At 46.1% G+C, this 21,129-nt stretch overlaps 1 protein-coding gene across 4 annotated transcripts in view; it reads left to right on the top strand.

The window, feature by feature from the left end:
* myo7aa (myosin VIIAa) overlaps positions 1 to 20,068 on the top strand; it is a 226,564-nt gene extending 206,496 nt beyond the window's left edge. For 3 of the 4 annotated variants that reach the window (XM_085999675.1, XM_085999674.1, XM_085999677.1), the window contains 4 exons: positions 731 to 847; positions 2,268 to 2,351; positions 4,465 to 4,584; positions 14,630 to 20,068. In XM_085999675.1, coding sequence (XP_085855801.1) covers positions 731 to 847; positions 2,268 to 2,351; positions 4,465 to 4,584; positions 14,630 to 14,719 — 411 coding nt within the window. In that variant the 3' untranslated portion in view covers positions 14,720 to 20,068. The remainder of the gene's footprint in view (positions 1 to 730; positions 848 to 2,267; positions 2,352 to 4,464; positions 4,585 to 14,629) is intronic. The other variant, XM_085999676.1, reaches the window with a different exon arrangement.
* Positions 20,069 to 21,129: the final 1,061 nt, after the last annotated feature.

Here is a 21,129-nt window from a genome sequence, read left to right as displayed (position 1 = left end):
TAGTCAAGAATTGACACAGTCTGACTGGGTGATTGTCTATGATGCAAGCCTGCTGTGATTGGATGGAGAATGATTAATACATGGTCAGGGGTGTTGAGGGCTAGGAGTACGGAAACAGCCCAGGCTAAAATCCAGATATGCTGCTTTATTTGCAATTTACCACATCCGAGCTGTTAAATCTGATCACCCCCCTCAAGAATGACTGAAAGTTAACATGCAGGTACAGCAAGCAATAAGGAAAGCAAATGGTATGTTGGCCTTTATTGCAAGAGGATTTGAGTAGAAGATGGGAACGGAAGCATCGTGGTAATGTTAATGGGCTAGTAATCCAGAGACCTGGACTAATGATCCAGTGACGTGAGTTCAAATCCCACCACGGCAGCTGGGGAATTTAAATTTGGTTAATTAAATAACCTGGAGTGGGACCTGATGGCTTGAGTTGATGGTCAGAAAGTTGTGTTTGGTGTCCTGCATTCGAACTTGTGTCCCGACTGACACTCCAGGGCAGTACTGAGGGAGTGCTGTATTGTCAGCTACCCTTTAGACGAATGTTAAGTCGAGACTGTCTGCCTGGATAGATAGTAAAAAAAAAAGCAAGGGTTGGTCGCTCAAATAGGCCGAAGGGCCCTTCTTAATCCAAATCATTGTTCTGGAACTTGTTTTACTGGTGCTGTTCCCTTGAGACCTAAATGCAACTCGTCTAATTTTTTTGTTGTGTTTTTTTTTTAAGTCCATTGTGGCTTTTTACAACAAACAGGCAGGAAAATCAGGAGAAGAAGCTAAGTTATCGTTCTTGAAGATTATTTACAAATGGCCTACATTTGGATCCGCTTTTTTTGAGGTCAAGGTGAGAAGCATTTATTTTTTGTTCTTTTTGCATTTCTGTTTCCTCCTCGGCTAAGGTCAGCACTTGGGTAGTGCTACCACAAAGAAGGAAAAATTGGGAACGTTGACTTGAGCTGATGACCTTTCCCCATAATAACTACATTCACATTTAACATGTACACTACCAAATCTTTGTCTTCCTGTGTTCTTGATGCATTTGCTCCAGGTATCTTTGGGCCTTCAGTCACGGCTTGTCCAGATGTGGGACACAGCAGTGTTCCTTCTTCACTTGCAGTCCGTTGAGGAACAAGCAAAGGAATGTTGTTGGAAAGCAAGACTGTCCCATTTTCAGCAGAAGGACTGTTGTATTTTAACGGCACTATTGGTCCCCACAGTAGGTTGTTTATCTCCCTTTTCTCTGGTGAAGTGCCTGGCCTCCAACTCAGTGACTTCCCCCATTTTGAAATCAAGAGCTTGCCAAATGGGGAAGTCCTGAGTGCATTCCTCAGCCCATCGCTCTTGGTGCAACATTCAGAACATTCCTGAGAAACCCTTGAGCAAGACCAAATAATGAAACTTCTGAAGTAATTCAGTGGTTGTGAAGCACATTGAGATGTCTGGAGGAAGTGAGACACAAGATAAATGCTTTCTTTCTCTTTTTTTTCTCTCTCTCTCTTTCTCTTTTTCTTTCTCTTTTTCTTTTTTTCTTTTTCTCTTTTTTTCTTTCTCTTTCTCTTTCTCTTTCTCTTTCTCTCTCTCTTTCTCTTTTTCTCTTTTTCTTTCTCTTTCTCTTTCTCTTTTTCTCTTTTTCTTTTTCTTTCTCTTTCTCTTTCTCTTTTTCTCTTTCTCTTTCTCTTTCTCTTTCTCTTTCTCTCTCTCTTTCTCTTTTTCTCTTTTTCTTTCTCTTTTTCTTTCTTTCTCTTTCTCTTTTTCTCTTTTTCTTTCTCTTTCTCTTTCTTTCTTTCTCTTTCTCTTTTTCTCTTTTTTTCTCTTTTTCTTTCTCTTTCTCTTTCTCTTTCTCTTTTTCTTTCTCTTTCTCTTTTTCTTTCTCTTTTTCTTTCTTTCTCTTTCTCTTTCTCTTTCTCTTTCTCTTTCTCTTTCTCTTTCTCTTTCTCTTTTTCTTTTTCTTTCTCTTTTTCTTTCTCTTTTTCTTTCTCTTCTTTCTCTTTTTCTTTCTCTTTTTCTTTCTCTTTTTCTTTCTTTCTCTTTCTCTTCTTTCTTTCTCTTTCTCTTTTTCTTTCTCTTTCTCTTTTTCTTTCTTTCTTTCTCTTTTTCTTTCTCTTTCTCTTTTTCTTTTTCTCTTTTTCTTTCTTTTTTTTCTTTCCCCCCCCCCCCTCCTCCTTGCTCCCTTTCTCGCTCTCCTCCTTACTCGCTCCTCCTTTCTGCCCTCCCTCTCCCACGTTGTTGGATGTTCCTGACTGACATTATTTCCCATCTTGCAGCAAACCACCGAGCCAAATTACCCAGAGATCCTGCTGATCGTCATCAACAAGCATGGCGTGAGTCTGATCGACCCGAAGACAAAGGTAATTTTCATTTAATTTTTCTCTTCTCCAGCACCATCCTCCTCTACCGCCCAAGGGCCGGGCTGGTGAAAGGACCTGACTGCTTGTGCCTGGTGTTCTAGAACTGTTCCACAGAACAATCCAAGAACAACTGGGATACAATTACTGTGTAAAATTACTTTGCTTGGCATCTCCTCTCAGTGCATCGCTGTGGTTTGGTGGGAGAAGTTGCTTTGCAAAGTCTACATATAGATCAGCAGCTCACCAATGAGACAATTGCAGGTGATTTGGATCCATAGTGCCTGGCAGAGATGAAGAATCTAATTATACAATGCAATAGAAAGGACACTGTACAGGTGATGGTGTTCCCATGCGCCTGCTGCCCTTGTCCTTCTAGGTGGAAGAGGTCGCGGGTTTGGGAGGTGCTGCCGAAGATGCCTTGGTGAGTTGCTGCAGTGCATCTTGTAGATGGTACACACGGCAGCCACGGTGCGCCGGTGGTGGAGGGAGTGAATGTTTAAGGTGGTGGATGGGGTGCCAATCAAGCGGGCTGCAGCGGTTCAAGGTGGCTCACCAGCACCTTCTCGAGGGCAATTAGGGATGGGCAATAAATGCTGGCCTTGCCGGCGATGCCCACATCCCATGATTGAATCAAAGTAAGTGCCACAGTTGTCTTCAAATTATGATTCTATAAACTCTCACAGATAGTCCACATGCTCAATGCCACTAAAATGGATGATTGTTGGAAAAGGCTTGAACTGGGTGACTTAGACTTTCACATCTATCCAACCACATTAATAGTGTTTTGAAAATAAAAAGAAACATTCATTATACCACCTCATTAAAAGGCTACGGGGGTAAAATTTGGTGTCACCCCTTCTGGGGTGCCGATTTTTGCGCTCCTCTGCCTGAAATTCAGTTGTAGCACCCCCAGCCGGAGGTGGAGTGGGGGCGCTAATGAGCGGTGCAAATCAACCCAATTTTTCCCCCTGAGTTAAAACTATGACTTGGACCTTGGTGTACAGGGCACAATTTCAAAATCTGCAGATGAGACAAAACTTGGAAGTATAGTGAACGGTGAGGAGGAGAGTGATGGACTTCAAGAGGACATAGGACAGGCTGGTGAAATGGGCAGACACGTGGCAGATGAAATTTAATGCAGAGAAGTGCGAAGTGATGCATTTTGGTAGAAAGAATGAGGAGAGGCAATATAAACTAAATGGTACAATCCTAAAGGGGGTGCAGGAACAGAGAGACCTGGGGGTACGTGTGCACAAATCGTTGAAGGTGGCAGGGCAGGTTGAGAAAACGGTTAAAAAAAGCTTACGGGATCCTGAGCTTCATAAATAGAGGCAGACAGTACAAAAGCAAGGAAGTTATGATGAACCTTTATAAAACACTGGTTCGGCCTCAACTGGAGTATTGTGTCCAATTCTGGGCACCGCACTTTAGGAAGGATGTGTAGGCCGTAGAGAGGGGGCAGAAAAGATTTACGAGAATGATTCCAGGAATGAGAAACTTCAGTTACGTGGATAGACTGGAGAAGCTGGGGTTGTTCTCCTTGAACAGAGAAGGTTGAGAGGAGATTTGAGTGAGGTGTTCAAAATCATGAGGGGTCTGGACAGAGTAGATAGAGAGAAACTGTTCCCATTGGTGGAAGGGTCGTGAACCAGAGGTCACAGATTTAAGGTGATTGGCAAAAGAACCAAAGGCGACATGAAAAACTTTTTTACTCAGCAAGTGGTTAGGATCTGGACTGCGCTGCCTGAAAGGGTGGTGGAGGCAGACTCAATCGTGGCTTTCAAAAGGGAATTGGATATATATATATTTGAAAAGGAAAAAATTGCAGGGCTATGGAGAAAGAGCGAAGGGAGTGGGATTAATTGGATAGCTCTACCAAAGAGCCGGCACAGGCACGATGGGCCGAATGGCTTCCTTCTGTGCTGTATTGTTCCGAGGGCAGGGAGGTGTTGATAAATTAACCCTTTGTGAGTTGCTGCAATGCACCCTGTGGATATTACACATACCGCAGCCACAGTGTGCTGGTGGTGGAGGGAGTGGATATTGAATTTGTCTCTCTCGCTAGCTATGCTATCTCGTTCAATATAAACACCTTTCCTCTCCTCCTTTCAAGGATATTCTCACCACCCACCCGTTCACCAAGATATCCAACTGGAGCAGTGGCAATACGTACTTCCACATTACCATTGGCAACCTGGTGAGAGGCAGCAAGCTCCTGTGTGAAACTTCTCTGGTAAGGATGACCTAACCTGTGGGAACTTGGCACATTTGCTGTAAACTTGAGCTCCGCTGCCTGTATCCTAACTCGCACCAAGCCCCGTTCGCCCGTCGCCTCCTGTGACCACTCGCTGACCTACATTGGCTCCCAGTCCGGTAACACCTCGGTTTTAAAATACTCGTGCTTGTTTTCAAATCCCTCCCTACCTCTCTAACCTCCTCCAGCCCCACAACCCTCCGCAATCTCTGCGCTCCTCCAATTTTGGCCTCTTGCGCATCCCCGATTTCCTTTCCCCCCACCCCCCCACCATTGGCAGCCATGCCTTCTGTTGCCTGGACCCTAAGCTCTGGAATTCCCTCCCTAAACTTCTCCGCCACTCTCTCTTTGTTTAAGATGCTCCTTAAAACCGACCTCTTTGACCAAGCTTTTGGTCACCTGTCCCAATATCTCCTTAAGCAGCTCGGTGTCAAATTTGGTTGTTTGATAATCGCTCCTGTGAAGCGCGTTGGGACGTTTTACTACGTTAAAGGTGCTATATAAATGCATCATGTTGGTATTCAGAGCTATTTAGCTGTTAAAGGCTTGGTGAGTGATGAGCCAAGTTGCCACCCATCCAGACTGGGCTACTACGCTTTTTCAAAAGGCTACGAAGAAATTTCGACAGTGTAAACCAATAGCACTTTGTTCCAGTTTTCCTTGTCTCCTGATGGTAGTTATTAAGGTTTTCACTTTAAAAATGTTTTAACAGCAAACCACATGACTGAAGCTTTTATCTTGTTGACCCCTTTCCTGTACCCTGGTTTAGCCTTGGCAAAAGGTAGCAATCATCAAGGCAAGAAGAAACAATTGGACTAATAGGTCCACGTACGGAGATGGTACTGGTCCTCCTGCAGGGCATCAGTGGGACCACACTTAGGTTAGGAGCCAAAAGTGGACATAACACTAACGAGGAGGCTTCAATGCAATGGAAAGGTGTCCAAGAATGTCGACAAGGACGGGTCTGTTCACGGAGTCATGAAAGAACAATTTTTATTCAGAAGCAGGAAGGGAGAAGGATAAGGAGAAGATGGCCCAAGTCTGTAATTTTGAGTGAACTTTGTGCTTGAGATGAGGGATCTCCATGCTGGAGAGCAAATAATCTGCCACTTAGTTATCCAGCACAGAAAGAGGCCCTTCAGCCCATCGTGTCCGCGCTGGCCATCAAGCCCTGTCTAATCTAATCCCATTTTCCAGCACTTGGTCCATAGCCTTGTATGCTATGGCGTTTCAAGTGCTCATCTAAATGCTGCTTGAATATTGAGGGTTCCTGCCTCTACCACCCTTTCAGGCAGTGAGTTCCAGATTCCAACCACACTCTCTGGGTGAAAATGTTTTTCCTCAAATCCCCTCTAAACCTCCTGCCCCTTACCTTGAAACTATGCCCCCTGGTTATTGACCCCTCTACTAAGGGGAAAAGTTCCTTTCTATCTACCCTATCTATGCCCCTCATAGTTTTGTACACCTCAATCAGGTCCCCCCTCAGCCTTCTCTGCTCTAAGGAAAACAGCCCCAACCTGTCCAGTCTCTCTTCATAGCTGAAGTGCTCCAGCCCAGGTAACATCCTGGTGAATCTCCTCTGCACCCTCTCCAATGCAATCACATCCTTCCTATAGTGTGGTAACCAGAACTGCACACAGTAATCCAGCTGTGGCCTAACTAGCATTTTGTACAGCTCCATCATAATCTCCGTTGCTTTCATTAGCCGAGGCATAGAATATAAGTATCCCATATGTCTTTTTAACCACCTTATCTACCTGTCCTGCTGCCTTCAGGGACCTATGTACATGCACACCAAGGTCTCTCTGATCCTCTGTCCTTCCTAGGGTCCTACCATTCATTGTGTATTCCCTTGCCTTATTAGTCCTCCCAAAATGCATCAACTCTCTCTCTTTTCAGGGTTAAATTCCATTTGCCACTGTTCTGCCCATCTGACCAACCCGTCTATATCGTCCTGTAGCCTGAGGCTTCCCTCCTCGCTATTTACCACTCCGCCAATTTTTGTGTCATCTGCGAACTTACTGATCATACCTCCTACATTCATATCTAAATCATTAATGTACACTACAAACAGCAAGGGACCGAGCACCGATCCCTGCGGTACACCACTGGACACAGGCTTCCAGTCACAAAAACAACCTTCGACCATCACCCTCTGCCTCCTGTCACTAAGCCAATTTTGGATCCAATGTGTCAAATTGCCCTGGATCCCATGAGCTCTTACCTTCTTGACCAGTCTCCCACGTGGGACTTGGACTTCAGTAAGGCTTTTGACCATGTAGACTACATCAACTGCACTACCCTCATCCACCTATTCACTCCCTCGCAAAATTCAATCAAATTGGTTAGACATGATCTTCCCCCTGACAAAGCCATGCTGACTATCCTTGATTAATCCTGCCTCTCCAAGTGGAGACTAATTCTGTCCCTCAGAATTTTTTCCAATAATTTCCCTACCACTGATGTTAGGCTCACTGGCCTGTAATTCCCTGGTTTATCCCTACTACCTTTCTTGAGTAATAGTACTACGCTAGCTGTCCTCCAGTCCTCTGGCACCTCCCCTGTGGCCAGAGAGGATTTGAAAATTTGTGTCGGAGCCCCTGCAATCTCCTCCCTTGCCTCACACAGCAGCCTGGGATACATCTCGTCTGGGCCTGGGGATTTATCCACTTTTATGCCCGCTAAAACCGCTAGTACTTCCTCTCCATGCTAATTTGTTCAAGTATATCACAATCCCCCTGCCTGATTTCTATGCCTACATCGTCCTTCTCCATAGTGAACACAGATGCAAAATATTCATTTAAAACCTCACCTACATCTTCTGGCTCTACACACAGATTGCCACTTTGGTCCCTAATGGGCCCTACTCTTTCCCTGGTTATCCTCTTGGCCTTAATATACTGTGGCCAGAGAGGTTCTGAAAATTTGTGTCGGAGCCCCTGCAATCTCCTCCTTTGCCTCACACAGCAGCCTGGGATACATCTCTCTTTTTTAAATCTGGGGCCTGTGTCAAACATTCCCACGTTGGGTAAAGGTCTCCGTCTTTCACCCCGCTAGCAACATAATTTGACTTACAATGGAACTGCCAAAGGAACACCTTTCCTGCCCCACCGTGCTCTCTCTGACTTCCCACAGCTAGCAATATTGCCAGGGGTTTTTTTTTGTGCCAATTGGTACTAAAATCACGGACAGTTTTGAGCTGTGTTGGGGGCTCGTAACCCACCAGGAACTGGGCGAAGACTGCCCAGATGCAATGAGGCAACTTTTTTTTTTAAATGATGGCGGTAATTGGCAGATTGGGCGCGGAGAAGATGGTCTTTGTGCTGGGCCACGGGGGCGTAAGCTGAGAATAGCCGGAGCTAAAGATAACGGGAGGAGCAAAACTAAAGGATTAACATTAACCTGGGGGGGCAGACCACCACAGAATGCAGCGATTCTCCACTGGTTCCAGAGAGATGTGGGCTTCATGCCAAGGCCGCAGTTGAGATAACGGACGCTTTGCGCCAAGGCCTCTTTCGGTTCTGGCGTTGTGGTTTTTTGTGTGGGGGAAAAAAACACAAAAAGTGACCTGAATCTTGTCATTCGTGTGGAAATGACTTATGTAATAATATTGGGCAGCCTGCTGGTGGCGCTGTCCAGGGAGAGTATAAATACTCGGGCATGGGCCCAGCTTGCTCAGGACATTCTTTAACAGGAACTAGTGAAGGACACAACTAGATCTCCATGTTGAAAAACAGTTGATTAAAGCCTTGTTTAATACTCCGACCAAGTGCCTAGTAGTTTTCTTACATCAATAACCATTAAGAGAAGTGACCTCAAAAAGAGGTAGGTAATAAACAAGAGAAGCGAGATTTCAGACCATAACCTCTGCCCCTGTTTTTTTTTTCCACATGACACCTGTTGATGATTCTGCCATTACCATTTACACGTCATCTAGAATCATCTTTTGTATCTTAACTTGTCCCATTACCATCTCCTTTTGCCTTGCACCATCACCTCTTTTGTTTCTTAATCTCTCCTGCCTTCCACCCTATCACAGACCTTCCCGTTTGTTCTTTCCTCCCCTCCCCCCTTTCCCTGCCCCTACACTTGCTTAAAAACCTGTTCCATCTCCAACTTTTTCCAGTTCTGACGAAGGGTCATCGACCTGAAACGTTAACTCTTGTTTCTCTCTGCACAGATGCTGCCTGACCTGCTGAGTATTTCCAGCATTTTCAGTTTTTATTTCAGATTTCTAGCATCCGCAGTATTTTGCTTTTGTAAGAAAAGCGAGCCTTTGGTATCCGGCCTCGTATCACTGTCTTTTACAGGGAGATACCATTCCCTGTTCGTAGTAAACCGCAGTCCCATCGCTGCTTCAGTTCAAACTGCACAGTTCGGTCTGTTATTCATAGAATCCACAGCACAGAAACAGGCCATTCGACCCGAATGCTCCGTGCCGGAGTTTATGCTCCACACGAGCCTCCTCCCACCCTTCATCTCACCCTATCAGCATATTAATCCGTGCCTCGTGGGTGTGGATAAGGGGACGAGTCACCAGCCCACACCGTTTGAGCAGCAATGGTGGACGAGATGTTCGCGCAAGTTGCCCGTCCATCCTCGGCTAGAGATTGGCATGTTGAAAGAGAGGAAGATGAAAGGTGCCAACCCAAGACCCAAGTCTTACTTCTAACTTGTTCTTGCTCTCTGGGCCCTCGCTCCTCTCTTTAAACCGCTCTCCCCCCAACCCCTTTCCTGTCACCCTTGCAGTTCTACAACACCTTTCACAACCTCAGGATGTCCTAAAGCACTTTTACAGCCAATGAAATACTTTTGTTTTTGAAATGTAGTCACTGTTGTAATGTAGGAAACGTGGCAGCCAATTTGCGCACAGTAAGCTCCCACAAACAGCAATGTGATAATGACCAGATAATCTATTTTGGTTGAGGGATAAATATTGGCCAGGAAATTGGGAAGAACTTCCCTGCTCCTCTTCGAAATAGTGGCCGTGGGACCTTTTGCATCCACCTGAGAGAGCAGATGAGGCCTCGGTTTAACGTCTCATCCAAAAGACGGCACCTCCGACAGTGCCGCACTCCCTCAGCACTGAGCTGGCGTGTCAGCCTAGATTATGTGCTCGCAAATTGCTAACAAAGCACTGGGATTTATTCCTAGGGATATAGAATTCAAAAGTAGTGAAGTTATGTTAAATGTATATAGGGCCCTGGTCAGGCCGCACTTTAGAGTACTGTTCTCTGGTCTCCATACTAAAGAAAGGACATGGAAGCACTGGAGAAAGTGCAAACAAGATTTACAGGGATGGTACCAGAACGGAGAGATTACAGCTAGCGGGAAAGATGGAACAGGTTGGGGCTTTTTCCTTAGAAAAGAGAAGCCTTAGAGGAGGCCTAATAGAGGTCTTTAAAATTAAGAATAGGTTGGACAGGGTAGATGTTTCCACTTGTGGGAGAATCCAAAACTAGGGGCCATAAATACAAGATAGTTACTAATAAATCCAATAGGGAAATGAGGAGAAATCTCTTTACTCAGAGGGTGATTAGAATGTGGAACTCTCTACCACAGGAAGTGATTGAGGCAAATAGCTTAGATGCTTTCAAAAGGAAACTAGACGAGCACATGAGAGAAAAGGGAATAGAAAGAAAGGCTGAGATGAGGCAGAGTGAATGGGAGGAGACTCGTGTGGAGCATAAACACCAGCACAGGCTCGTTGGGCCGAATGGCCTGTTTCTGTGCTGAATAGTTCGTGGAATTCTATGTCCTTCTTAGGCAGTCCCTCGGAGCCGAGGATGACTTGCTTCCACATTAAAAATGAGTTCTCCGGTGACAGATGAGTCCAATGTGGGATCTACAGTCTCTGTCACAGGCGGGGCAGATGGTGGTTGAAGGGGCGGGTGGGTGGGGTGCTTGGGTTGACGTGCGCTCCTTCCACTGCCTGCGGTTGGCTTCCGCTTGCTCCCGGCGAAGAGACTCGAGGTGTTTGGCGCCTTCCCGGATGCTTCTCCTCCACTTTGTGCGGTCTTGGGCCAGGGATTCCCAGGTGTTGGTGGGGATGTTGCACTTTTTCAAGAAGGCTTTGAGGGTATCCTTGAAGCGTTTCCTCTGCCCACCTGGGGCTCTCTTGCCGTGTCGGAGCTCCGAGTAGAGCGCTTGTTTTGGGAGTCTCGTATCGGGCATGCGGACAATGTGACCCGTCCATTGGAGCTGATCGAGCGTGGTCAGAGCTTCGATGCTGTGGGGATGTTGGCCTGAGTGAGAACACTGACGTCGATGCGCCTATTCTATCTAAAGTTCCTGGAGTGGGGCCCGAACCCACAACCTTCTGACTGCGAGGAGAGAGCGCCACAGCTGACGCGTGGGGCCCTCGACCTTGCGGGCATGGGGAGTTGGAGGCAGACGCTATGTGACAGCAGCAGACGAATGTCTCAAAAAAATAGACCGTGCTTTTTTTGGATCCCGTTCTCCGTAGCACCTGTTGGCTACGAGATGTTTTGCTGAAAAATGATTCTCGAACAAAACAGCCGCTGCTCGGAAGGAACCCCGTGGTGATGGATGACCCTTGTGTCGGAGGGAAGCTGATCACCTAAATAAGTCAGCGACGTAAACAAATATTTCTCTTTCAATGCCGAGGAAAAACGTTTTAATATTTTAGCAGCTGGGAGGTTAGCCTGCACACAATACTTTTGAGAACAGAATGCCTGTTTTTAATGGCAAGGTTCAATGTCTCCCGGGGATCCCATGGCAGGAATACAAAAAACCAAATTAATAATGTAGGCAAAGTAATTAAAACGCAAGAAGCCATACACGTGATTATAGAAATTGGAATATTTAGACTATCCCATTAAAATCAAATACTACTTGCCTCAAAAACCTGTTCGGTTTGACATTTAAAGATGGGCTACTGCAGTCTTGGAAGTGGCTCAGTGGGTCGCGCACTCGGGCCTTGAGTCAGAAGGTTGTGGGTTCAAGTCCCGCTCCAGAGACTTGAGCACATAAAGCTAGGCTGACAATCCCAGTGCAGTGCTGAGGGAGTGCCGCACTGTCAGAGGTGCCGTCTTTCGGATGAGACGTTAAACCGAGGCCCCCGTCTGCTCTCTCGGGTGGACATAAAAAAGATCCCATGGCCACTATTTCGAAGAATATATATTTTTAAAAAAACATGATCTGGTCATTATCACATTGCTGTTTGTGGGAGCTTGCTGTGCACAAATTGGCTGCCGCATTTCCTACATTACAACAGTGACTGCACTTCAAAAAGTACTTCATTTGCTGTAAAGCACTTTGGGACGTTCAGAGGTCGTGAAAGGCGCTATAGAAATGCAACTCTTTCCTTTCCTCCTTTCCTTGAAAGTCTCCTCTCGGAGTCAGAAGGTTGTGGGTTCAAACCCCGCTCCAGAGACGTTACATAGAATATACAGCACAGAAACAGGCTATTTGTACTGAATCATCTCGAATCAAAGCACAGTTGTATAATTAAGCTGTATACATAAGAACATAAGAAATAGGAGCAGGAATAGGCTACGGGGCCCCTCGAGCCTGCTCCACCATTCAATAAGATCACGGCTGATCTTGAGCTCAAAGCCACTTCCCCGCCCGCTCCCCATAATCCTTCACTCCCTTATCTTGCAAAAATCCATCTATCTCCACCTTAAATGTATTTAATGACCCAGCCTCCACGGCTCTCTGGGGCAGAGAATTCCACAGATTTACGACCCTCGGAGAGAAGAAATTCCTCCTCATCTCCGTTCTAAAAGGACGACCCTTTATTCTAAAACTGTGCCCCCGAGTTCTAGATTTCCCCACAAGGGGAAACATCCTCTCTACAACTAGCTTGTCGAGCCCCCTCAGTATCTTATATGTTTCAATAAGATCACCTCTCATTCTTCTAAATTCCAATGAGTATAGGCTCAACCTTTCTTCATAAGTCAACCCCTTCATCTCTGAAATTAACCTCGTGAATCGTCTCTGAACTGCCTCCAATTGCCCAGTGTTGCGTATTTTTCCAATGATGTCGATAAATATTTGGGAATAAGCTGGAGGGAATCAATTTTTCACCAACAGTACCCATGGATTGGAGGGTAGCTAATGTTACCCCACTATTCAAAAAAGGTGGTAGAGAGAAAACGGGGAATTACAGACCGGTAAGCCTGACATCGGTAGTGGGGAAAATGCTAGAGTCCATTATAAAGGATGTAATAGCAGAGCACTTGGAAAACAGTGACCGGATCGGACAGTCAACATGGATTTACAAAAGGTAAATCATGCTTGACTAATCTACTGGAATTTTTTGAGGATGTAACTGGTAAAATAGATAAGGGAGAACGTTTCTACCCAATCTGTCCAAATCGTACTGGAGTTTCTCGACATCCTCCTCACAGCATACCCTCCCACCCAATACCCTTACCCTCCCTCACAAGTGGATAAATGTGAGGTTATCCACTTTGGTGGCAAAAACAGGAAGGCAGATTATTATCTGAATGGCAATAGATTGGGAGAAGGAGAAGTGCAACGAGACCTGGGTGTCCTTGTGCACCAGTCGCTGAAGGTAAGCATGTAGGTGCAGCAGGCGGTTAAGAAGGCAAATGTTGGCCTTCGTAGCAAGAGGGTTTGAGTACAGGAACAAGGATGTCTTGCTGCAGTTGTACAGGGCCTTGGTGAGACCACACCTTGAGTAGTGTGCGCAGTTTTGGTCGCCTTATCTGAGGAAGGATGTTCTTGCCATGGAAGGAGTTCAGCGAAGATTCACCAGGCTGATACCTGGGATGGCAGGAATGACGTATGAGGAGAGATTGGGCTTGTACTTGCTGGAGTTTAGAAGAATGAGAGGGGATCTCATTGAAACTTATAAAATTCTGACAGGACTGGACAGACTCGATGCTGGAAGGATGTTCCTGATGGTCGGGGAGTCATAGTCTAAGGATAAGGGGTAGGCCATTTAGGACAGAAATGAGGAGGAATTTCTTCACCCAGAGAGTGGTGAACCTGTGGAATTCTCTACCACAGAAGGCAGTAGAAGCCAATTCATTAAATATATTCAAGAAGGAGTTGGATATATTTCTTAAGGCTAAAGGGATATGGGGAGAAAGCAGGGACCGGGTACTGAAATTGGATGATCAACCATGATCGCATTGAATGGCTCGAGGGGCCGAATGGCCTACTCCTGCTCCTATCTTCTATGTTTCTATGACTGCCTTCACCAATGTCTACATCCACCCCTCCTCTTTGTGTAGTTCAGTTTGCCACCTATAATACAGCTGAGAATATTGGCCTTAATTTGTGACCAGATCATGTCCTACTGCACTCTCGCTGTAACTACCCTTTTTAAATGTTGTACATGAGACCATTGGATTTCAGCTTTCACAGATGCAAAGTAAAATTGTGATTCCCAAAACAATTTTTTTACTTTTTTAAATCCTGAAATCTAATGTAATTAAAAGGAAATTTAATATATTCAAAATACTGTGGCTGCTGTAAATCAGCAGGGGGAAGGAAACCCAGGAAATGCGAGCAACACTCATCAACGATCAGGAAAGATTGAACAGGCTGGGGCTCTTCTCTCTGGAAAACAGAAGGCTGAGGGGTTGACCTGATGGAGGTCTTTAAAATTATGAAGGGGTTTGACAGGGTAGACGTAGAGATGATGTTTCCACTTGTGGGGGAGGTAAAAACTAGGGGCCATCAATAGAAGATGAGATACTAATAACTCCACTCAGGAATTTGGGAGAAACTTCTCTACCCAGAGAGTGGTGAGAATGTGGAACTCGCTACCACAGGGAGTGGTTCAGGTGAATAGAATAGATGCAGTTAAGGGCAAACTAGATGAGGGAGCAAGGAACAGAAGGATATGCTGATAAGGTGAGATGAAGAGGGGTGGGAGGAGGCTCGTGGAGCATAAACACCGGCACGGAGCAGTTGGGCCGAATGGCTTGTCTGTGCTGTACATTCTACAGGCTTCACTGCAGATTAGTATTGGTTTGAGGTATCCCTTTCTATTGTATTGACGGACCGCTCCTTTTTCTCGCAACAGGGATATAAAATGGACGACCTGCTGACCTCTTATATCAGTCAGATGCTGACCTCTATGAACAAGCAGAGGAGTACAAAGGCCAGTAAGTGAACTTACTATGACTACTGGGTCTGGGCCTATGAGGTGATCCAACTCCTGAGGCCCGTGGGAAACCCTTGCAGCTGGAGAAAAACGTTCTCCACACAGGTCTGGAGTATGAGAAGGAGCCCTCCACAAAGTTCTTCCGACAGCAGCCCAGAGTCCCCCTCGAGTGAGGACGACTACTTGTAACGTGTATATCTGTGTGTGTGTGTGTGTGTGTGTGTGTGTGTACGAAACTCTCGATGTTCTAAGTCCCTCAAATGTACAACAAGCCAAAAAAAGGAAATCTGAGCCTACGATGCAGGCTTCTTGTGAACTCCCGGGCCTACGATGCAGGCTTCTTGTGAACTCCTGGGCCTACGATGCAGGCTTCTTGTGAACTCCCGGGCCTACGATGCAGGCTACCTGTGAACTCTCTTAAAATCCGGGCCTACGATGGAGGCTTCTTGTGAACTCCCGGGCCTACGATGGAGGCTTCTTGTGAACGCTCGCAAAATCCAGGCCTATGACGCAGGCTTCTTGTGAACTCTCTCAAAATCCAGGCCTATGACGCAGGCTTCTTGTGAACCCTCTCTCCAAAAAAAAAAAAAAATCCGGGCCTATGATGCAGGCTTCTTGCAAACTCTCACTGCACTTTTTGATGGATCACACCCAAGTGTTGTTTTACTTATAGGTCAATACTACTCCTTTCCTCCTCAGGCAAACAAATCATCCTGGCGTTAGCCTGAGTTTTTTCTGTGTGTGTGCGTGTGCATAACAACTCCACAAAGCCGTACGTGACCGAGGGTTATTGGTAGTGCACCATGTCTCGCGATGTGTAATGGCTAATTCTCTCGCCGTAATAGTCGTGTCGAGTTTTGGTCAGCAGCTGGCCACGCTGCTGCCCTTGCCCTGGCGCGGGGCGTTGCTGCCTTTAGAAGGTAACTCGATGGATTGTTTTTTGCACCACAGTAACCCAATGTGTATTTCGTGAAGTAGCCAGTTACCTTTTTTGGAGTGAGTCGGGTTGTCGCGCAGGCAAAAGGGGGGTTGCTCAGGTGAGATTTGCAAAGTGCTTTTTTTTGGGGTGTTGCTCTTGCAGTTTTGCCATCTGAACCCACCCCCCCTCACACTCCCACCCCCCCTCACACTCCCACCCCAACTGCTTCTGTATGTAGTTAATTTATTCTAAATGCGTGCAGATTTTTTTAAGCGTCTGGTGTTTTTTTTAGTGGAGTCAGCTGAAACTATCTCGACTTTTGGCCCGTTAATGCACGCCTTCACTTAAACTGGGCATGGTGTCCATCACAGATGGTGGGCTACCAAATGAACGGCAGGATATTCAGTTCTGTAACCGTCCCCCAAATCACTGGCATTGGGGTCATTCACAGTCTAATCACTGCCTCTGCTAATGCTTGCTTCTCGCCTCCAGCAAACCTTTCCAAAATAAAGCCACCGTTTTAGTCATGTTGCCGCTTTAGACACTTGAGGTCCCCTTTTTTTTTTGAAATTGGCATATTGGGAACTCTCTTTATTTATGGTCACACACCTCTTCTCCTCTCCCCCACCCCCTCTCCTCTCAATCCCCCACCCCACCCCCCAAAAAAAACACTACTTTAAAATTCAAAGAAGGTTTTAACCTCATGCGCCTGCTCCAGAAGTTTGGAAGTAGTTTGCGGGTCTGATTTGAAATCCTTGCGATTCACGAAACTCAACAAATCGCGCTCTCCTCCTATCGGACCTGTCCTTTTTAAAGAAGAAAAAAACACTCTTAAGGGACAGACTGACCGCTGGCCCTTTAACACCGAGCATACCAGAAAACGCTGGAAACACTCAAGTGTGGAGAGTTGGCGTTTTCCGGTGTGGTGGAGCCTTCTGTTCTGGCGAAGGGTCTACACCTTAAAACGTCGGCTGGTCTCTTTCTCCGCGGATGCTGTCTGACCTGCTGAGTGTTTCCAGCCCCTCCTGGTTTTGTTTCAAATCTGCAGTTGTGTTTTCTGGGGGGGGGGGGGTTTGTACAGTAGGCTGGGTGTACTTTTTTTTAAAGGTTGTGTAGCCTTCTGATCAAGTTCCCTCATTTAATGAGATAGCTGACCCATTTGACGCTACCTTTTTAGCAGGAGTGGGGGGGAGGAAATAGACCAAAGCTCCTTTTCTACATCAAACTCATTGAGATTTCTTAAATAAAGACACAAGAGGCTGACCAGCAGCCCAGCTGGTCAGAGCAGCATCTGTGGTGAGAGAGAAACGGAGTTAGCGGTTCAGGTCGGCGACCTTTGTGGTCAGATGTTGAGACAGGATCAGGTTTTTTTGATTGTAAATAGTGACCCCCGTCGGGGGCGGGGGAACGCTGAGCACCTGCTCCATGCTTGTCGACTGCTTTGCAGTACCAAATCAGATTGCTGTCCCAGTTTTAAAGACTTTTTTTCCCCGACCCCTGCAGGCTCCTTGATTCACATCCAGTCATTTCTCTTGGAATGGAGAACTTTGCTCCAGCCTCCGCCAAGACCCGTGGTAAACTCGCGATTCTGACATCCATCAAACTTTGACGAGTGGTTTCCTTTTTTTTAATTGATCTGTTTTTATTTCAGTCAGCGGGTGCAGTTTATTTTATAAACCATGTCGGCTGAAGCAGCTTTAGCCGAATGGATGAAGTCCAGGGCTAAATTTGCGATGGAGAGCCATTGGGTTGACTTGGTTCAGAGATCACTTACCAGCTTCCAGTGAGGGGGACAGTGTTCCTTTTTTATATATAATAGTGACCAAGTCTGTTCAACTTTGGTTACGCTCTAACTGGAGGTGCCACTGTGCCTTTATAATATATAATCTATTTATTTATCTATAATCATTTATTGTTGGCAATTCTTCGCCAACAGGTGGGGGTGCATTTTCGTTGGAAGTGAAGCTATTTGTGGGTAACTGGTTATCATTTTTGTGGTGACACTATGTATAAATGAAGCGTTTTTAAATAATATATATTTTCAGCTTGCATTTTCAGTTATTTTCAACAGTGGGCTAGGTATGTTTTAGTAAAATAGGTCCTTTTTTAAATGGGCATCACGATGGTGGTTGTTTCAATGCACAATGCATTTGAAATAAAATTGATATGTTTTCTGAGCGCCTTTTTCACTCCCAGAGCATCAATGATCTCCCCCAACCCCACAACTTGTCCCAAACAAGCCTTTGTGAATTCTGTCACTGCAGTCTTAAATACCACCGCGCACCTAAACTGGAGGCCTAATCCCACAATTGGACCCGAGACCGTCTGTCTGTGAAGAACTGCATCCGAGTCGACCCCTGGGGGGTTTTTCTCGAGGACGAGCACTTTTCGGAGACACATTTCTCTCCGTTTCACTTCCCTTGCGCTGTTGCTGCAGCCTCTGCAGTCGCCTCCTCTCTGTCGGGTTTTTGATGACCTTCAGGTTGGTGTTCAGCTCCTACTGCCTCGATTTTTTTAAAGTTTGGACTATTCTCGCCTGTGCTGCTCACTCGGAGGGGCAAAAGCCTGGATCATGTGCTCGAGTTCTGAAGTGGGACTCGTAGTTTTGTTCTTTCCTACTGCCTTGGTCTTCCCAGCGGTGTGTATATAGACCATACCCTGACCACAAGGGCTGTCGTGCACTCGGGAGTTGGCTGGTGCTGCTCTCGAGGTGCTCGCAAACCGTGTGGGGGGCGACTTGTTCCCGGATTTTCATAATGCCCCCCCCCCCCTCGGAGGGTGGGGGTGGGGGGGGGGAAAGCCTGCACGTGGTGTCTAGTCTTGAGGGAACGGCTAAAACCAAGAGATGTCATGCTATATGTGCAAACCTGGGTACACTGGGGCTTAACACACCATAGTACTATGCGAGCATTTGTTAATGTTATGCCCACTTGGCACTGCCGATTAAGTCTATAACTGATCTGATGTGCTGTAGTGATCTTGCGCAGAGTTTTGGCAGATTGTTCACCTTGAGCTTTAGCACAAATTATTTTAATGTGAGAACGTCCTTTTGGTGCCCCCCCCCGCCCCCTTTGAATGACCCTGGTAACCAGCGGAACAACAAGACCATTCACAAGAAGAACTCTGTTGACATCTACTAGGGATAGAGTTAGAAAAGATTATTTATAATCTGCACACTAGTCTACAGTGACTGAATCAGTCGAATCTCCATTCTTTGTATTGTGTGGGATTTTTGGCCAGGATTTGGGGGGATTGAATTATGAAAAATATTCTCTCTTCTGTGAAATGGTAACCCAGTTGTATTCATTTTTCTGTCCTGCAGAATGCTGGTTGCACTCAAAGGGGACCATCTTCATAAAGTCATTATAAATGGGCGAGGGGAAAAGGGTCACGGGCATCTTTAATACACCCTCTCCCCCCTTTTTTGTGACTGCGTTTTAAAATGCCTCATTTGCGTGTGATGTCGTAACAAATGACGCGTACCTTTTTTATTAAAAGACTTTACTGAAGCAGGAAAAGGTCAGATGGTTTTGAAATCGCCAAAGTGGCTGCAATATATGTTCCCGTGGCGAGGTGCGGCTCGCTCTTGTCTGTGGCTGACGTGACCAAAAATTGTGGACAGTAACTGTCGCCGGTCTTCGCTTTTCCAATCGATCCCCAACAAGTCTAGGCCTTTGGGGGGGGGGGGGGGGTGGGGAGGGAAAAGGTTCAATGTATCACTGCCCACAAGTCATTGAGTTTTACGTGTTAATAGGACAGATATTCTATCTGAACGTTGGGAGAGTTTGTGTTATAGACTCTAGGAAATTGTGTGTGTGAGGGGAGGGGAGCGACATCCTTTAGTGAGCAGAGGGGCCACAATATAAAGGACGTAGCACTATGGAGAGCAGTCATTGTATTACAACCCTCTCTGCGATGGGGAGGAGCAGATGGACTTGGACGTGCTTAGAATTCGACCCAAATGTGCACTTTGGTGTATTTTGCTCAAGAAAACGTTAGAAGAAGCCCAGTAACTGTTCAATTATTTTTTTCTTCCCGCCTGTGATGCCTATAGATGCAGGAGAAGGGTGTTGAGATGAGCTTGGAATCCAGTCCAAAGCCATGTTTGTTTGGTCCCTTGCCTCTTCCTCCTCGCATTGTCCATCCAGTGTAGATAAAAGAACCTATTTGTCTTTTCCATTGCGTTTTGGCTGTCGGTGGCACGTGAACAATATTTGTAAATAGTGTTAATAATGAACGTACATATTGTGACTGACTTTTTTAAAAACAAGTGATGGTGCATGGCTTGTGACATAAAACCCAGCTGATGGGCTGAAGACGGTTTGATTTTTTTCTGTCCCTTCCAAGAGTACAAGAAGTCTGGCTGTCTAATGTTCTGTCTCGACAGTTTGTATCTGTTCAAAGAATGTACTGCCCGCGTAATAAATATTTCTGTGATACATTGACTTCAGTCCTTTTTTGTCCGTGTTTGTGTGTAATGTGTCCGTGTGTGTGTAATATATGGTATACGTATGTATAATGCATGAGTCCATATAATCAATGTTTCCTCTCATTTTTGTTTCGTGCGGCGTCCCTTTATTAAGTTTGCGCGGTCTCTCTTCCAGCGGCAGAAGCTGGTGAGCGGCCAGCGCGGGACCTCTCGATTGGTGAGCGGCCTCGCACATTGGGGGAACATTGCATATTGTGTGTGTGTTCTTATGTATATAATATAGACTTGAGAACTGATTACATAACATAAGAATTGGGAGCAGGAGTCGTCCATTCGGCCCCTCGAGCCTGCTCTGCCATTCAATGGGATCATGGCTGATCATCGACCTCAACTCCACTTTCCTGCACTATCCCCATATCCCTTGATTCCCTTAATATTCAAAAATCTATCGATCTCTGTTTTGAACGACTGAGCCTCCACAGCCCTCTGGGGTAGAGAATTCCAAAGATTCACCACCCTCTGAGTGAAGAAATTTCTCCTCATCTCAGTCCTAAATGGCCGACCCCTTATTCTGAGACCGTGACCCCTGGCTCTAGACTCCCCAGCCAGGGGAAACATCCTCCCTGCATCTACCCTGTTGAGCCCTGTAAGAATTTTCTGTTTCAATGAGATCACCTCTCATTCTTCTAAACTCTAGAGAATATAGGCCTTGTCTACTCAATCTCTCCTCATAGGACAATCCCCCCATCCCAGGAATCGGCTAAACAATAGCAACTTGTATTTATATAGCATAGACATAGAACATAGAAGATAGGAGCAGGAGTAGGCCCTTCGAGCCTGCTCCGCCATTCAACGAGATCATGGCTGATCATCCAAACCCTAGCACCCAGTCCCTACACCGACAGCCATCCCACCCAAGCCCTATCCCCGTAACCCCACGTATTTAATCCCCCCTAACACTAAGGGTCAATTTTTATCATGGCCAATCAACCTAACCCGCACATTTTTGGACTGCATCCCAAGGTGTTTCATGGGAGCGTTATCGGACAGAGATTTGACACCGAGCTGCAT

This window comes from Somniosus microcephalus, chromosome 10 (assembly GCF_052327205.1).
Source record: "Somniosus microcephalus isolate GS21.2 chromosome 10, FLI_Smic_1.0, whole genome shotgun sequence".
In the NCBI taxonomy this organism is placed as follows: Eukaryota; Metazoa; Chordata; class Chondrichthyes; order Squaliformes; family Somniosidae; genus Somniosus; species Somniosus microcephalus.
The sequence above is the reverse complement of the archived record's forward strand: the minus strand, read 5'-3'. Positions and strand labels throughout refer to the sequence as shown.